This window comes from Kogia breviceps, chromosome 3 (assembly GCF_026419965.1).
Source record: "Kogia breviceps isolate mKogBre1 chromosome 3, mKogBre1 haplotype 1, whole genome shotgun sequence".
Classification (NCBI taxonomy): domain Eukaryota; kingdom Metazoa; phylum Chordata; class Mammalia; order Artiodactyla; family Physeteridae; genus Kogia; species Kogia breviceps.
This window is the reverse complement of record NC_081312.1, coordinates 153303180-153320748: the sequence shown is the minus strand read 5'-3', so window position 1 is coordinate 153320748 and position 17569 is coordinate 153303180. Positions and strand designations below refer to the sequence as shown.

The 17569-nt window shown below is 37.7% G+C and overlaps 1 protein-coding gene and 1 pseudogene across 6 annotated transcripts in view; one reads left to right on the top strand and one right to left on the bottom strand.

Moving 5' to 3' along the window:
• ADAMTSL3 (ADAMTS like 3) overlaps positions 1–17569 on the bottom strand; it is a 468377-nt gene that overhangs the window by 231784 nt on the left and 219024 nt on the right. For all 6 annotated transcript variants that reach the window (XM_067030016.1, XM_067030022.1, XM_067030019.1 and 3 more), the window contains 2 exons: positions 9146–9220; positions 2493–2650 (listed from right to left, as the gene is read on the bottom strand). In XM_067030016.1, the coding sequence (XP_066886117.1) occupies positions 2493–2650; positions 9146–9220 (233 nt within the window). The remainder of the gene's footprint in view (positions 1–2492; positions 2651–9145; positions 9221–17569) is intronic.
• On the top strand, positions 12053–12859 carry LOC131752074 (transmembrane emp24 domain-containing protein 2 pseudogene; annotated as a pseudogene).

Genomic DNA, 17569 nt, shown 5'->3' with positions numbered 1-17569 from the left:
TAACCTTCCACTCAAAGGACAGCAATCCCTTGATTGCATCCTGGGCCAAGGAGAGATGAATGGAAGCAGAGTTCCTTATCTTACTAACAACACAGGCTGGGTAATACTACAGTGCTCTGAGACAAAAAAAAAGTAACTAATGGAAAAGGATATTTCCTAGAAACCCACAACATTTGGACAAGCTTATAAGGCAGGGAAAATCATCAGTCATTCTTGCTTCATCAGAGTGTCTCTGATTTTGCCAATTTCTCTCCCACCGAGCACACCACGATCATGAAAGAAAATGGCTGTAGGCACGAAAATGAGTTTCTATTTATGCATGAGTCCGACAGCTGTGTGTAACACCCTCTTTGATAAATAAATATATTTTTTTTTCTGTAAAAAAAAAACCTTTCCAGTCAAGGGAGATCAAAATCTTTCCAGAAATTGAAGTTAAAGACCAGAATTGTTTATTAAATCGGAGAAAACTAGAAGTCCGAGACAGGAAAATAGAAGGTTGAGTACAAATTCAGACAGTGGCAACATGCTGCTAAAATGCATTCTATTAAGAGGTGAATATATAATTGGGGCAAGAAGGTGTAATTTTTAATTATACATGTGATATATGACTGTATTTTTTTAAGAACTATTTTAAGTATTAAAATATTATAAGTAAAACTAAGATCACTCCCCCAAAGCACCAATCCCCTCTAAAATAGCTATTGCTTCCTCAGTGTTTTCAGTTAGGAAAGTATCCTCTCAAGTTAAAAAAAAATGTATACATACACATATTCATATACATACACGTGTGTGTGTGCACATACACTTATAGAAGCAAACAGTTTATGTGTATATGTGTTTTTATGCATGGGATCAATAAACAGTACATTTTCCATGCTAATGCTTTCACCAAACAATATCTTAAAATTTTAACCTTTGTGGCTATTTCTCCTATCCCATCACTGTAATAATGTCTCCTACTTGGTCAGATATCTCCAAACTGACTTGAGAAGAATACAGATCTTCTGAGTAGGAATGAGAAGAGAATTTTTAAAAAGGGTGTGTGTGTGTGTGTGTGTGTGTGTGTGTGTGTGTTTTACCACTTGAGCATCAAATGGGAAAACCCTAAGAGAAGCAAACCAAGCCCAGAATTTATGTATAACAATGGATGAGAGAGAATAGAAGGAAAGAGAGATGACAGTTGGCTTCCCCCAAAGCCTTTCACAAAGCTATTGTCAAGAATTACATTGGGTTGACACTTCAAGGGTCTGACACAGGAGTCATTTCAATGTCTAGGAATGGCATGTCCAGGAATGGCAACTTAAAATGTCTACGAACGGCAACTGACACTTACACCTTCAATGTCAGGAACACATTAGGGCCTGGTGTGGACCCTGGCAAATGAGGACGTGTGCCCTAATGAAAAGGCTGCTGTTACCCAGCTGCAGCCAATTATCGCTATGGCAACATGCAAGCTAGTTGTCAGATCTTCCCATTTTTAAAAAGAAGCAGGAAAAAATACTGGTATTTTAATATTATAATCTCTTGATTTTTTTCAAGGTTGACTATTTAAAACCCAAAGATTCAAAACAACAACTCCACCCAGACCGATCCTTGGCTGGTCACACTGTAGGCAAACAGGACGTCAGTTTGCAAGTCTCATCTAATTCCAAAGGTATTTCTCTGCTGGCACAACCGATGTCTCAATGAAACACTCTTTGACAAATTAATGTGGAACACAGACAGTTCTTTTGAAGACACTGGGTCTTTTCACAGGTAAAGAAATCCCTGGCAATTAGAGCTCTTTTCTTTCTTCCCTTTCCATCTTGAAGTTTCCAAAAAGGGATAGGACAAAACCATCCACTGAAATGCTCTTTTTTGCACGTTCTTAGGTATTTATAGTTTTTATCAGAAGAATTTCAGATTGTGTCACCTTGGAAATATATTGGCCACTACATTTCATATCCTCTGACTGAAGGAAGATGCCTCCGATGTGCCCAAGAGAGGAAACACAGAGTCATGGTTACAAGGCAAGAAGAATTCTTGTGAGGGGACCTCATGACAAGTGTCCAGACAAGGGCTCCTTATGAGACATTGCAGAGGAAACAGGAAAAGGGGTTAAGGAAGGGGGCCTCTGTCTTTTCTGCTCCCCTTTGCAAGGAAAGCAATAGCACAGTTGTGGTTTAAGACATGAAGCATTTAACCACTGACCGTTTTCACCGAAATCCAACTGGAGGTTTAAAACTGAACACAGCAACTAGAGGTTATACATGCAAAAACAATCATTCCCCTATAAAAGTGAAGCTTGTTTCTTAATTATTGGGGTTGGGGAACAGAAACTACTTTAGAGAGATGAACAGTTTTTAAGAACTGACTGTCAAGGTGAAAATATTAATGACACATGCCCTGTATAAAAACAGTCACTGGCTGCCTACTAACCAAACGTGTTCTTTTTAAAATTCAAGATGTGCGGGGCCCCAGATGCATGACATTTATGAAGAGGCTCATCCTACCTTGAAGATGAAATCAGCCATCAGAGGTCCTGGAATCTTAAAGGCCTGCCTCTCGGAGCCCCTCTGAAATTCAACTGTTGTGTTTTCTACAACAAAAACTCCAGGGCTGTTAAAGCTGTGCTCTCCTTTGCTTCCTTGAAGTGTTTTTGATTCAATGACTAAAATTTAAAAATAAAGTTTCAATGAGAGAATATCTTAAAAGCATTTTATTCCAAAAGATACTACAAGTAATAGCATCTGACATCAACACAATATCAATACATCCACTCAGTTTATAAACATTGATTCAAATTTGTAGAATAAATATATAAGCTTCTTAGTTATCTATAAAAAGAAGCGAACAAGAGTGCTAGGTCCAGTTACAGCTACCCAACTCTTTGGAGTCATTTCTATAATAAAGGGAAGAAGAAAACATCTCTGTCTTTATATTTTTTTCATGATGTAGCTATTACTTAAAATAAAGTGATGTTACTCATTTTCTCACCCATTCAGATAGTAAGCCTAGACTTTTATTTAGACAAAACCACAATAAATTCTAAATTTGCTTTAAAAAAAAATTTTTTTTTTTTTCTTTCGGTACGCGGGCCTCTGACTGCTGTGGCCTCTCCTGTTGCGGAGCACAGGCTCCGGACGTGCAGGCTCACTGGCCATGGCTCACAGGCCCAACCGCTCCGCGGCATGTGGGATCCTCCCGGACCGGAGCACGTGTCCCCTGCATCGCCAGGCGGACTCTCAACCACTGCGCCGCCAGGGAAGCCCCCAATTTTTTTTTATTTTGAAATAACTGTAGATTCACAGGAAGTTGCAAGAACAGTAAAGAGGTCGTATGTACTTTTCATCCAGTTTTACCCAATGGAATGGTTACAATCTTACCCAACTATAATACAAAATATCAAAACCACGAAATAGACATTGGTACAATGTGTGCATAGAGTCCTATGCCATTTTGTCACACGTGACCACAACCAAAATACAGAACTATTCCATCACCACAAAGAACTCTCTCATGTGTCACCTCTTTATTCACATTAGCTTTTTTTTTTTTTTTGCGGTACGCGGGCCTCTCACTGTTGTGGCCTCTCCCGTTGCGGAGCACAGGCTCCGGATGCGCATGGCTCACGGACCCAGCCGCTCCGCGGCATGTGGGATCTTCCCGGACCGGGGCACGAACCCATGTCCCCTGCATCGGCAGGTGGACTCCCAACCACTGCGCCACCAGGGAAGCCCTCACGTTAGCTTTTAAAAGGACAGTAGTGCTTTTAGATCTCTTACAGAACAATGCCGACAGCTGAACCAAAATACCACTTCTACCTTATTTCGGTGATTTCTTTCTTTCCCTTCTCTTTTATTTTTCTTTCGTTTTGTAAATGTCACCATTCTTAGTGGACCTGGTTCACCTGCATTTCTGGCTCCAGATCTATTCCTAACTCACTGCCTTGGGTTTGCATTGCCTTATTTCTAAAACGAGGAGTCAGAGCAGACAATCTCCCAGGTCCTCTGCTCCTCAGAAACCTACGCTTGACTCACTGGTACTCAATGGTTCTTTAACCATCTCGAACAAAGGACACAACAGAACCAGAACACCATTCCGTCTCAAACTTAAAAAGCTGATAAAAACTCAACAAAACGATCTGGATTTTATGAGGCTGCAATCCACACGTGCTGTGCTCCGGAGGTGTTATTTGCCGATTTCTGTCTGCCACCCGAGCGGCTGCAGGAATTCAAGCTCCCTGGGCAGACTGCATAACAGGCATTAGGAGACATCCCTGATTATCCCTGACAGGCAGGCTGGGAACTTTTCTGGGAAAATTCAAAGGCTGGACATGAGCTCCTTGATCTGCAGGAGTCCTTAGCAGTCAAAGAATAATGCTGGGTACTGTCAGACACACAAAACCCCTAACACTTTGGCCCTGGTCTCCATGACCGCAGTAGATTTTCGGAAAGTGTGAGATTAAATTCATCTCCTAGTTCCAATGAAGATATCAAACAGAGTGTTAGAAAGTGAATTGTCAGTAAAAATGAGATGGGAAACTGGAGATAGTAAGAGGGACCCACCCTGGATGTATTAGCCCTCTGAAAGTAAAGGAGGAAAAATCATGAGCATTCAGGTGATATCAAAACACATAATGAAGCTGGACAAAATCCATCCACGCAAAGAAGGCGGCATGCAAAACACTGCTTCTAGACCGAGATTTAGCCTGAAGTGACTTGATTAAATTCAAATAGAGTGCAACGGATTCGATGGCTGTGATTGTTTTACCACTGCGCTAACCTTCTGGATCAAAGCTCTCCCAAGTTTCAACTGGCTGCAGAGTTATGGCAGGGGGTGTCAGAATCTGGAAATGCGATCTGGGGGGAAGGAAAGACCAGTGTGACATCCATCTTTTAAACCTGTTAGTTCGGTTTTGATGTTTTGGTTTCTGACGTTGAGTCTATTCTATTACTTCAAAGGTGTCCAAGATCTTTAGTGGCAAGGATGTGAGAACACAGGGGCAAAACCAGTTTTCAAGTACATGTGAATTACCCAAACCACTCTTCTCTGATTCTCATAAAATATCTTTATATCAATTACTTCAAAAGGCTCTCTGGGTCACAAACCCTGGCTGCATACATAGGAGGTCAAAAGCAGGTGCTCTGACCTCAACTGTGTAACTTTGAGTCAGAAGTGGGTGGTCAATAAAGACAAGGGAAGTGATTTGAAGAAGGCACCTTTTTATGGTTTATGGATGCAAACGATTCTGATAGTTTGGATTAACAAAGCCCCTGTGATGAATTCACAGTGAAGCGGAGGTCAGCGTTGCTCTTTAAAAGTTGTCATTTTTATCCGTGGTAAACTTGCTTCTCCTTAGTGCCTGTGCCTCTTAAATTGGCAGAAAAGGAGTTTTTGAAAATCAACAAATCAGATGATGTGTTGACTTATGGATACGTTTTTAAAGTTTTTATTAGTGTCTAGTACTCCATGTGTACACTGCAGCCCTGTGTTGTGATGTGCAATTCACAGCTCATGAGAGCTGCACACACAGCCCTTCAATTCTCAGAGCTTCCACACACCCTCTGAGGTTTCTATAGCAAAACAGACAGTGCTGGGTGGAGACCCCAGGAAATCTATAAACAGCCCCACCACTGTGAAAGGCAGAGGGTAAGAGCCTCCTTTCCTGCAACCCACTGCTGCCTTTTTTCTCCTCTTCAGGCTTAAAATGATGGAGGTGGCAAACAGCCAAGGAAGAGATGATCTGTATCCTCAAATAGATAAAAGAGAAACATCGTATGATATTGCTTATATGCGGAATCTAAAAAAGAAATGATACAAACAAGCTTTGGCATTTATTAGCTGTCTCAACAAAGAAACATATTAGAAATCCCCTCATTTTTGTTGCTTAATCTGAAAAATGAAGTTAGTGTTGTTGTGAGAATAAATAAAATCACATACAAAAAAAAAACTGCATCAGAAATCAAGACCCTCTTAAATCCCCAAACCTTTACAACTCAAGTCTACCATGGTACCTTTAAATATTTTGATCCACACTTGTTATTTTTAAAAGAAATGACTAGAAAAATGGTGAGTGCTACTAACTGCTTCTAGTTGAAGGGCTTGCCCTGAGAAGTATCCATCCAGGTTTCTTTCGAAAGAGACAGGGTCATGCTAATCATCCCAAGAGGTCTCCTTAAATTCTAAGAAGGCCACAAAAGTATTGTCAAGTAAACATGTAATGGGCATTTAGCACAGCTGACTTGGTTATAAATACATCAAACTTATGCTTTGAGTTGTATATTATAGTGTATGCATACTTTATTCAGTATTCATTTCCTTTGATAAGTCATTATGTTCAGGGTTCATGCTTATATTAATACATCTCTACATATGGTCGTCAGACCGCACTTAGAGGACCAAAAAAATCCCAATTCTTACAATTGATAATGGAGGTTTTCAGTATATGGCATCTTGGCTTCTCAAGTTTATTGCTAGTCAAAACACATTTAATGCTGAAGTTTTGCTACAATAAAATCTCTTTTGCAGGAACTCTCTTATTGTTTCCATTTTTGAAAGTTTAGGGAAATCTGGAGCTGTGTGCTTGATATAATGCTGAAGCCAAGCTTGCGAAAGGACTAGAAATTCAGTATTTAAACACCTCTAGGTGATATCCAAGATGGACATTCTGTAATTAAATTCCATTCCACATCAAAGAGACTAACAGTACGCTACTGGGTGTCCTCAGTTCTTCACGATGCAGCCTTTTGGAGGGTGGCAGTTAATATGGATCTTAAAAAGAACAATTTATTACTGCAAAGTGAGCTTAATTTCAGGAATATATCTTTGAATAAAAAATTAAGAAAATACTTGTATAAATCAAGAAAATAAAGCCGCTTCTATATTTAGGTGTTCAGAAAAGGTAACTAAATCCTTTGTAAATGAAGCCAGTTCATTCTATTCACTGGAAGAGAAGGGTAACTTTCAGAAACACTTCTAGAGCCAATTTTGAGATTGTTCAGAAGGAGATATATTCCAAGCAACAGATCTGTCACCTTTGGAGAAATGGGAATATATTTGTGCTCTGTTCCTGGAACCATGCCAGTCTTAAGTATAAAGTTATATTTAATATGCCAGAACATATATGTATGTAAATGAATATTCTACCTCAAAGTATTCATCTCTACCTAACCTGTTTACTGTGTACTTACTCTGTTTTTAGAGCTTATAAAACTCTTTCTAGAGCTGAATGTTAAAGAATTGTCTGTAGTATCACGAGAAAATCAGGGCCAGTCACTGCAATATTTTTTATTTTTTAAAACATCTTTTTGATATGCCATAAAATTCACCCATTTAAAATGTAGTTTCATGGCTTCAGCATATTCACAGAATTGGGAAACCATCATCACAATCTAAGTTTAGAACATTTTTGCCACCCCCCAAAGAAACCCTATATCCGTTAACAACCCCAGACCTGCCACCAACCCAACTCACCCCAGCCCTAGGTAACCACCAATCTACTTTTTGTCTCCTTAGATTTGCTTTACTCTGGACACTTTATATAAAGACAATCATAAAATATGTGTCCTTTTGTGACTGGCTTCTTTCACTTAGCATAATGTTTTCAAGGATCATGTCTATTGTAGCATGTGCCAGTACTTCATTCTTTGTTAGAGCCAAATAATATTCCACATATGCCCATTTTATTTATCCATTCATCAGTTAACAGACATCTGGGCTGGCTTCATGTTATGGCTATTATGAATTACGCTGCTATAAATGTTCAGCACTTCACAGTTTTGAATCCAGGACACTATTTTACAATGTGATCACTCAAATGATTCACAAAATTTGGATCTAAATGATTTTCACCTGTTCTCAAACATCAAGTTTGCATTTACAAGGATGAAGACCTACTCTCATCAAGAGCTGTGGGCCTTAAGCCATTTTAAAAAGAAGCCGAAAAAAATGTTTTGATGCTTCATTGTAGAGAAAGCCTTGAGTGAACTGACCATTATATGGCTATAAACACTTCAATATTTTAGTTACATACATCAGTCACATTCTTTTAGTCATAATTCATATAATAAAGTAAGGGTTGAAAAAGACTTTCCAATAATTGTTCACCCTCATTGTCCTAAAGATACTCTCTTGCTTCTCTAATTTAGGTCATAATTTACTAAAGAATTTCTTTCTTTTTCCAAGATTTTAATCTATACCCTGGTGACCTTAAACATTTTGATATAAACTCTTCTCAAAGGACATTTCTGGTTAGACTACCGGTACTGCAGCCAAAATATACAAACACATATAACACACATGGACAAACACATTTAAAAGCTACCAAAATGCTTGTGTCCCTGAGAAATTTTTATGATTTGAAAATCTAAGATGGTGGCTCAGAAAAAAAAATGGCAAAATATGTCACATTTTAATCCGGTAGACCTTGATTTGTGTGGCTTTAAAACAGTTACAAATAGTGTTTCGTACTGTTTACAGAAAGACAGAGCTGAACACAGTAAGCTTCTTCAAGGCCAGGGGCTCAGTCTTGGCAAAAACTCATTTTCCTGGGAAAAAGTCTAAGAAAGCCCTGCCTATGGCCACAGGAAACCTTGGAAGGGAAGCAGACAAACTTTGGTATTTCTAGTTCCTTTGGGTCCTAAGAGACCAGAAAAGCTAAGACAGAAAGATGCCATGTGACTTTGGCCAAAGAAACAATACAACTTCAGTCCTCTATTGTTTCAGACTCTTAGTATTCTGGGAAACCAGTGTTTACTTTCAGTGCCCCCTAGACCTGAGGTTGTGATATGCTGGCAACAGAGCATGTACTTGTCAGCTATATTCACTGATACAGCTCTGTGTTTTAAATTTCGTTTTGTTATTTTTTATGCCAAACTGCTAAGATCTCCAGAAGACTCTAGACTCCTAGTTTACTCTCCACATAAAAAATAGTTTATTTCACATACAACTTGATTTCCTCTCCCAGGAGGAGATTAGTTTCCCACTAGGGCATGAGAACTAAAAAATTCAGGGTCATAGATCATTCCCTAGTGATATAGACTATTTCAGACCGGTTAGAAGTTCATCTACCTACGCATTAACACAAAGAAATATATATATATATATATTTTGGCTAAATAAATTTTCAGGAAAGAAAAACATGTTAAGATTAAATTCTACTTACAGAGATGTGCAGGTCCTTTCACTGTAATTCTCACACTTCGACTTCCCAAAGGAACAGCAATTACATTTTCTTCCCCTAAGAAAGAACACAAGACAAATGTAATAAAACTTGTGCACTAAAAGGGCCATCAAAATAAGCAACTCAAAACTGGGAGCATCTGTAAAGTGTTCTTAACTATATTCCATTTCCATCGTCAGTCAAGAAATCTTTGGAAAGCAGCTACTGTGTATAAAGCATATTAATACTAATCACATACTTTCATTTAAATACATTTTTAAAAAACATTAAAGATAAGTTTAAATAAATGCACTGGTCTACTTGAGTGAGTCCACAAACTAGGGCTCTCAGGTCATACCCATTCATCTGAGGCTGCTTTTGCCCTACAAAAGCAGAGGTGAGTATTTGTAACAAAGACAATATGGCTCACAAAGCCTAATATATTGACTATCTGGTCCTGCACCAAAAAATTTCGATAATACCTGGCCTAGATAATTACCTAGTGGAAATCCTGGTCCCTGTAGACTTTTTGTTCATGCCGTTACACATTTTGAAATTAATTTTCATTGGCATGTAATAATCTAAGGGCATATGAAATTCTATCCCCCAGTCCCCTATTTGATCATTAAGTGTACTATTAAATGATATTAATACATTATCAACAATATGAATGACTTCAAACAGATGTTGTGTTCTGCTTGTTTAACTTGCAGAGAACAATTTGTTTTGAGAGCCTCTGGGGTGAAATTGTTGGATCAAAGGATGTCACTATGTTTGCTGACTTGTTCATAAGTTTTACTAAATAAAAATACCTATTTATTATTAGAAAATGCAAAAAAGCATACCAGACAAAATGAAACTATTTCCAGAGATCATCACTTCTAACACTTTAAGAAATATCCTTTCTGGATTTTCTGTTTGTTTTTAACACACATACATTAAAAAAAGCAATGAACACTATTTAAATATCCACCATTTGGGGAGGGGTTAAATAAACAATGGTATATCCATGCTAAGGACTACTCTACAACTGATAAAAGTAATGATGAGAAGCCACATTTTTTTAAACATCTTTTTTTTTCATTGTTCCAAGTACTTAATTTTTTATTTTTTTAAACATCTTTATTGGAGTATAATTGCTTTACAATGGTTTTTTAGTTTCTGCTTTATAACAGAGTGAGTCAGCTATACATATACATATATTCCCATATCTCCTCCCTCTTGCATCTTCCTCCCATCCTCCCTATCCCAACCCTCTAGGTGGTCGCAAAGCACCGAGCTGATCTCCCTGTGCTATGCAGCTGCTTCCCACTAGATATCTATTTTACATTTGGTAGTGTATATATGTCCATGCCACCCTCTCACTTCGTCCCAGGTTACCCTTCCCCCTCCCTGTGTCCTCAAGTCCATTCTCTACATCTGTGTCTTTATTCCTGTCTTGCCCCTAGGTTCTTCAGAACCATTTTTTTTTAGATTCCATATATATGTGCTAGCATACGATATTTGTTTTTCTCTTTCTGACTTACTTCACTCTGTATGACAGACTCTAGGTCCATCTACCTCACTACAAATAACTCAATTTTGTTTCTTTTTATGGCTAAGTAATATTCCATTTTATATATGTGCTACATCTTCTTTATCCATTCATCTGTCGATGGACACTTAGGTTGCTTCCATGTCCTGGCTATTGTAAACAGAGCTGCAGTGAACATTGTGGGGCATGACTCTTTTTGAATTATGGTTTTCTCAGGGTGTATACCCAGTAGTGGGATTGCTGGGTCATGTGGTAGTGCTAATTTTAGTTTTTTAAGGTACATCCATACTGTTCTCCATAGTGGCTGTATCAATTTACATTCCTACCAATAGTGCAAGAGGGTTCCCTTTTCTCCACACCTGCTCCAGCATTTATTGTTTGTAAATTTTTTTGATGATGGCCATTCTGACTGGTGGAAGCCACATTACTTGATGTGGAAAGACTGCCAACATATATATTGATTAATGAAAAAAGCAAGTTAAAAAACAATTATATGGACAATGATTTCTTTAATATGACTTCAAAAGCATAGGCAACAAATGAAATAAATTGGACTACATCAAAATTAAACTTTGGCATATCAAAGGGTACTATCAATACAGTGAAAAGGCAACACATAGAATGGGAGAAAATAGTTGTAAATCACATATCAGATATGTTCTGGTTAATATCCAGAACATATAAAGAATTCCTACAACTCAAAACCAATGACAACAAAAAGGAACCCAATTTAAAATTGAGCAAAGGACCTGAATAGACTTTTTTCCAAAGAGGATATACAAATGCCAATAAGCACATAAAAACATGCTCAACATCACTAATCACTAGGGAAATGCAAATCAAAACCGCAAGGAGATAGCACTTCACACTCATTAGGCTGGCCATTATTAAAGAAATAAGATAAAATAACAAGTGTTGGTCACGATGTGAAGAAGTTGGAACCCTTGTGAACAGCTGACAGAAATACAAAAAAATCGTTCAACCACCATGGAAAACAGTTCCTCAAAATATTAAATACAAAAGTACAATATGATTCAGCAATTCCACTTCTGGGTATACCCAAAAGAACTGAAAGCAGGGAGTCAGACAGATATTTGTACACCCATATTCACAGCAGCTTTATTCACAACAGCCAAAGGTGGAAGCAACCCAAGCGTCCATCCACTATCCATGATAGTGGAAATCTATCACGTGGTAAATATACACAAGGGAATATTATTCAGCCTTAAAAAGTAAGGCAGTTCTGACACACGCTATGTAACATAGATGAACCACAAAGACATTTTGCTAAGTGAAATAAGTCAGTCACAAAAGGATAAATACTGTATGATTCCATTTATATGAGGTATGTCAAGTTCAAAGAGACAGAAAGTAGAATGGTTTTTGCCAGGGGATGGGGTAAGACATTATCACAACCTATCTCCAGAACTTTTTTCATTTTGCAAAACTGAAAGCCTGAGCCCACTAAACAATAAGTCTCGGAGGTGGCAGCAGCTGAGACGACAGCGGTGGAGGCAGCGACAGAGGCTGGCTCTGGAGGCCGCAGCCCCGGTCCTGGCTTCGGCCCCAGCCCCACTGTGGTGACGCTCACTGAGCTGCTGGTGCTCCAGGCCGCCCTCCTGGCCACGGCCTCGGGCTACTTCATCAGCATCGATGCGTATGCCAGGGAGTGCTTCTTCCAGTGGGTCACCTTGGGCTCCAAGATGGGCCTCATCTTCGAGGTGGCTGAGGGCGGCTTCCTGGACGTCAACGTGGAGATTACAGGGCCTGATAATAAAGGAATTTATAAAGGAGACCGGGAGTCCAGTGGGAAATACACATTTGCTGCTCACATGGATGGAACATATAAGTTTTGTTTTAGCAATAGGATGTCCACCATGACTCCAAAGATAGTGATGTTCACCATTGATATTGGGGAGGCCCCCAAACAACAAGACATGGAAAGAGAAGCTCACCAGAACAAGCTAGAAGAAATGATTAATGAGCTCGCAGTGGCGATGACAGCTGTAAAGCATGAACAGGAATACATGGAAGTTTGGGAGAGAATACACAGAGCAGTCAACGACAACACAAACAGCAGAGTGGTCCTTCGGCCCTTCTTGGAAGCTCTTGTTCTAGTTGCCATGACACTGGGACAGATCTACTATCTGACGAGATTTTTTGAAGTCCGGAGGGCTGTTTAAAAAGCCTTTTGCTGATGATCCCAAACTCAGAATTCACTGTTTACCAAACATCTTGGTCATAATAATGTCATTAGTTTCTATGTTTTTATTTTCTGAACTGTACATTCACAGCTTCTGTTTCTTTGTGATTAACAGATATTGGGGGAGAACACTTTATTAGGAAAGTTATAGTGAAATTTGACATGTGATTGGCATGATTTCATATTTGAATTCTTCCTCCATTATACAGGTCCTTCCAGAACTCAAACACTGTAAGTGGAATATAGGTGCATAGTCCTTATTATATCTTCTTTCCTTTTGTTTTCATAATAAAATGCAGTTTGTTCAGGATAGTACTTTACTGATAGCACTTTTCTAGAATGACTGCTTTCTTGGGATCCCTTATCCTGCTGTTCAAATCATTAAAGATTTATTTTGTTCAGTCCTTATGAGAAACAACAATCTGAACCTTGACATTTTCTGTCCAGCCTAATGGCAGAGCTCTGTGTCTTAGAGGATGCTACCAGGTTGGTACTTTTATACTTTGTCTATCTTGTTTTTGCTTTAAAGATAAGACTTAAACCAACAACCTTTTTCCCCTTTAAAGTTTTACTTTGAACCTTATAACTCAATCACCTCCACTTAAAATTGTTGACACAAGCAGCTAATAACCATTTTTTGGTTTCTGCCTAACCTTGTAAGAAGTGTCTATTAAAGCCAATTCTCCGGGTGTTGCAGTGAACGGTGGTTCTTTTTCTTTCTATGCTGACTCATCCACTTTCTCTACTCTTGGCACGGAGGAGGTATGCATTCACATAATGGGAAAAATCTGGATTTCTGATGCCAAAGGGTTAAAAGCCTCTTGGATTTCTTTGCCGTGATATACAGCCACTATTTTATTTTTGATCAGTGGCATTTTGGCCACTGTTTAATTAGTGTACTGAACATTACTGTCAGTACTAGGGTGTTTGTTTCTGTTTTTCTTGGGTCTTTCTTTTTTGGCACATGTGAATTTTGTTTTGTATAAAACGAAATGACTTTCTCTTGGCCTCTGATGATGAGTTTAAAATTAAAGGAGCATCTAGTTTTGGTGTGGGGATGATCCAGGATTATGTTGTGACTGATGTATATTAGCTACTTGTACATTATTTTTGGATCTTTGCAAGAGGAAAACTACAAGTAACAAGTTTTATATAATTAATTTAAACTTGTTACAGGCTTTCATGTTCAGGATAAACAATTTTTCAACCTTGGGTGAAAATACTTGCAACAGTTTGTGACTGTGTTTTACCTTAGGACAACTGTTGCATGCCAATTTGTGTGCATATGTATGTGAAAACACTTCAAAATTGAGTTAAAAGATGTAAATTTAAAATTGGTTGTGTATCTAATCTGCCCCAGGTCCAGCAAATAAACAATACTTAAAAAAAAAAAGTCTCCATTCTCTTTCATCAAACCATTGACAGTGGTTACCTCTGAGGAAAGAAAAGAGTTCTAGGAGTGCGTGAAGGGAAACATAGCTCTACACGTTTTGAGTTTTCTATAATGAAAATGTACGGATGAGTTACTTTTAAAATACCACTTTAGAAAGCTAAAAACACTATTTACAAAAGAAAAAGAGAGAAAGAAGAAAATAAAGAACCAGGGCGCAAATGTTTTGCTAGATGAGTTTTGCAAAACCTTAAGGAAACAAGTAAGTTGCAGATATAGGAAGAATGAAAGTTTCCCAGTAGTGATACACAGCTAAAATAACTCAGATACCCAAACCAAACACAGAGATCACATAAATAAATATGTGAACTAAATCTTAATTATGACTGTGGATGTAAAAATAATAAATAAAATAACACAAGTAAATTCCAGAACTCTATCATAAGAATGATACATCATGACTAAATAGAGCATATTATAAAAATGAATGATTGAGTCAACATTAGGAAAATTATTCATATAATTGATTATATTAACAGATCAAATGAGTTAAACATTATGATCACTTTAATGAATATAAAAAGGTAGCTAACACTAATAAGAACCTGCTATATAAAAAGATAAATAAAATTCCAAAAAAAAAGTAGCTAACGAAATTCAGCATGCATTACAATGATTCCTTTCAAAGCCAGAGATAGAAAAAAACACCCTCAATTTAATAAAGAATCAAAAGCCATGAGCAGACTTAATGGTGAAACATTAGAATTATTTCCACCATAGTCAGGAACAAAACAAAGATTATCATCATCATTTTTTCCCCACATTCTTATCCTTGTCAATGTAATTAGAAAATAAATAACTTAGAGGAATATATATTGGAAATAAAAAAAATTTAAAACCTTATTTGTAAATGATATAACTACTTTAAAATTCAAGGAAAAAAACTACTGTAGACCAATATCCCTAATGAATATACTGTAGATGCTACAAGTCTCAATATAATACTGGCAAACCAAATTCAGCAGCACTTCAAAATGATCATACACCATGATCAAGTGAGCTTTACTCCTGGGGTGCAAGGATGGTTCGACATACACAAATCAACAAATACGATACATCACATTAATAGAATAAATAAAAAATCATATTATCATCTCAATAGACACAGAGAAAGCATCTGACAAAACTCAATCATGATTAAAAACTCTTAACCAATTAGGCATAGAAGGAACATATCTCAAAATAACAAAGGGCATATATATTTGTTATATATGACAAACCCACAGCTAACATCATACTCAATGTGTTTTTTATGTTTTCTGTATTTTCCAAATTTTATACAATAAAAAATACAGATTTTTTTCTATAATGTTATTTTTTTAATTATTCAGGAAATTTTCCAGTGGCTTCAGATTTTAAGATGGCATCTACAATAACAGAGGGTGACAAGGATCTCCAAGTAGAGTCAGAATGACTACAATTCTTAGTAAGCTGAGGCTGACCAAAATGCTAAGGACAGTAACCAAACACATGTACTTCATTGTGTTATTATTTAAGGTAGAAGAGTCAATAATACTATGTTGATGAATAACACAGAGTACAGACAACTTTTTAACTTTTTATTTGCTCCTGACTTCTGTCAAGAAATACCTCTATTTAAAAATGATAAAAATAAAGAAACCATAAAATAAACTTTAAATAGGCCCATAGATGTGAAGTCTTCATTTTTCTCTCTTCTGTACTTTCAACGTTCTCTGTAATGAAAAGGGCCTGGAAGCAATGATTCCCCAGGAATAATAAATATTGCCTGTATCTTGGGCTCTAAATACCATTCCCCACTGAAAAGAACCAAGGCTCCACGAAAATACAGGCAATTCTAGGTCTGGAGAAGGAAAAAATTTCAAAGAGAGCCTAAAACACCTTGTTGTTTTAGAATGCAAGGCAGTGTTTAAAATCCAACAGAATTATGTCAAAAGGAGTCACCTTGAACTGCCCCCATTGGCCACATTTTGGACTATATGAGGCCCCAAAGGAATACTGTCTATAATATTATAAAACACTGAATAAATAAAAATCCCTGAATACAGAGTGAGAAATGAAAAAAATGACTGGGGCGCTTCTTTACAGAAGAATGTCTGCAAGTAAATGTAGAGGTAATGATAGAATTAGAAAATTACCATTTGCAACCAAACCCCAGTGTAAGTACTATTTCAAGCCAGGAGCAACAATAGATGTTAAACCTATCATGTGAGAAATTGTTGCAAAACAGAATATTTAACACCTTAAGATAACACCCTGCAGGTTTCTTACAAGGAAACATGGATCTACATAACAGAGTGATCTGTATGTCCCCACTTAGACAAGCGATCAAACACAGCATTACTAATATTGGGAAGGCTGACATCACACAGATGTTCAATCCAGTTCTAATCAAGCCCTGGACCTCACGGCTCAGTTTATAGGAAATATTTGAGGGAGGTCAACAAATTAAACAGCAATCAGACAAACCCAGAATATGGGAAATGCTATAAGACAACTGGGATGAATGCTTTAAAAAGTCAATATTATGAAAAAATAAATGGTCTAAATAAAAGAGACATCTATGTAACAAAAATTGTTTTGAAAATAATAAATTAGAAAGCTTTCTTGAGCTGAAGAAATCCTGTTTGGGTAGATCAACTGGGCTAAGCACTCTCTTAGAAAATCTTTATGAACTAGGCTATAGTGTCTCTGAGAAGCATTTATCCTGTGTACATGTGTGCATATATGTGTGTATGTGTGTGTGTTTGTGTGTGTGTGTTCCAACTACCATCCATTGGCAATTACACACTTAAGTGAAACCTCTTAGACTAGAACCCTTGGCACTTTATTTTAGCCAGATGGTTCAAACTCAGGGGAAATGTGTGTAGAGAGCAATGAACCCCCAGTCGCCTACAGTACTAACTTGTGGGGAAATGCACATTGCAGGGCAGCTGGGCAAGGCTAAGATGGAGCAACCCATAAGAGTCCCCACGTAAGGCTTTAATGTCATTAGGACTTCCCTGGTGGTCCAGTGGTTAAGACTCGGCGCTTCCAATGCAGGGGGAGCGGGTTCAGTCCCTGGTTGGGAAACTAAGATCCGACATGCTGCGGTGTAGCCAAAAAAAAAAAAAAAAAAAGAAGTAGGGAAAGGACTCAACGTCCTTAGATTATGGAAAAGTAATCTATGCTGTACAGTTTTAAATGCCTTCTCCTCCTAAACTGCAATTCCCTTTTGTTTCTGTAACTCTCCCACAGAACAGTTTGATACATCTGACATCC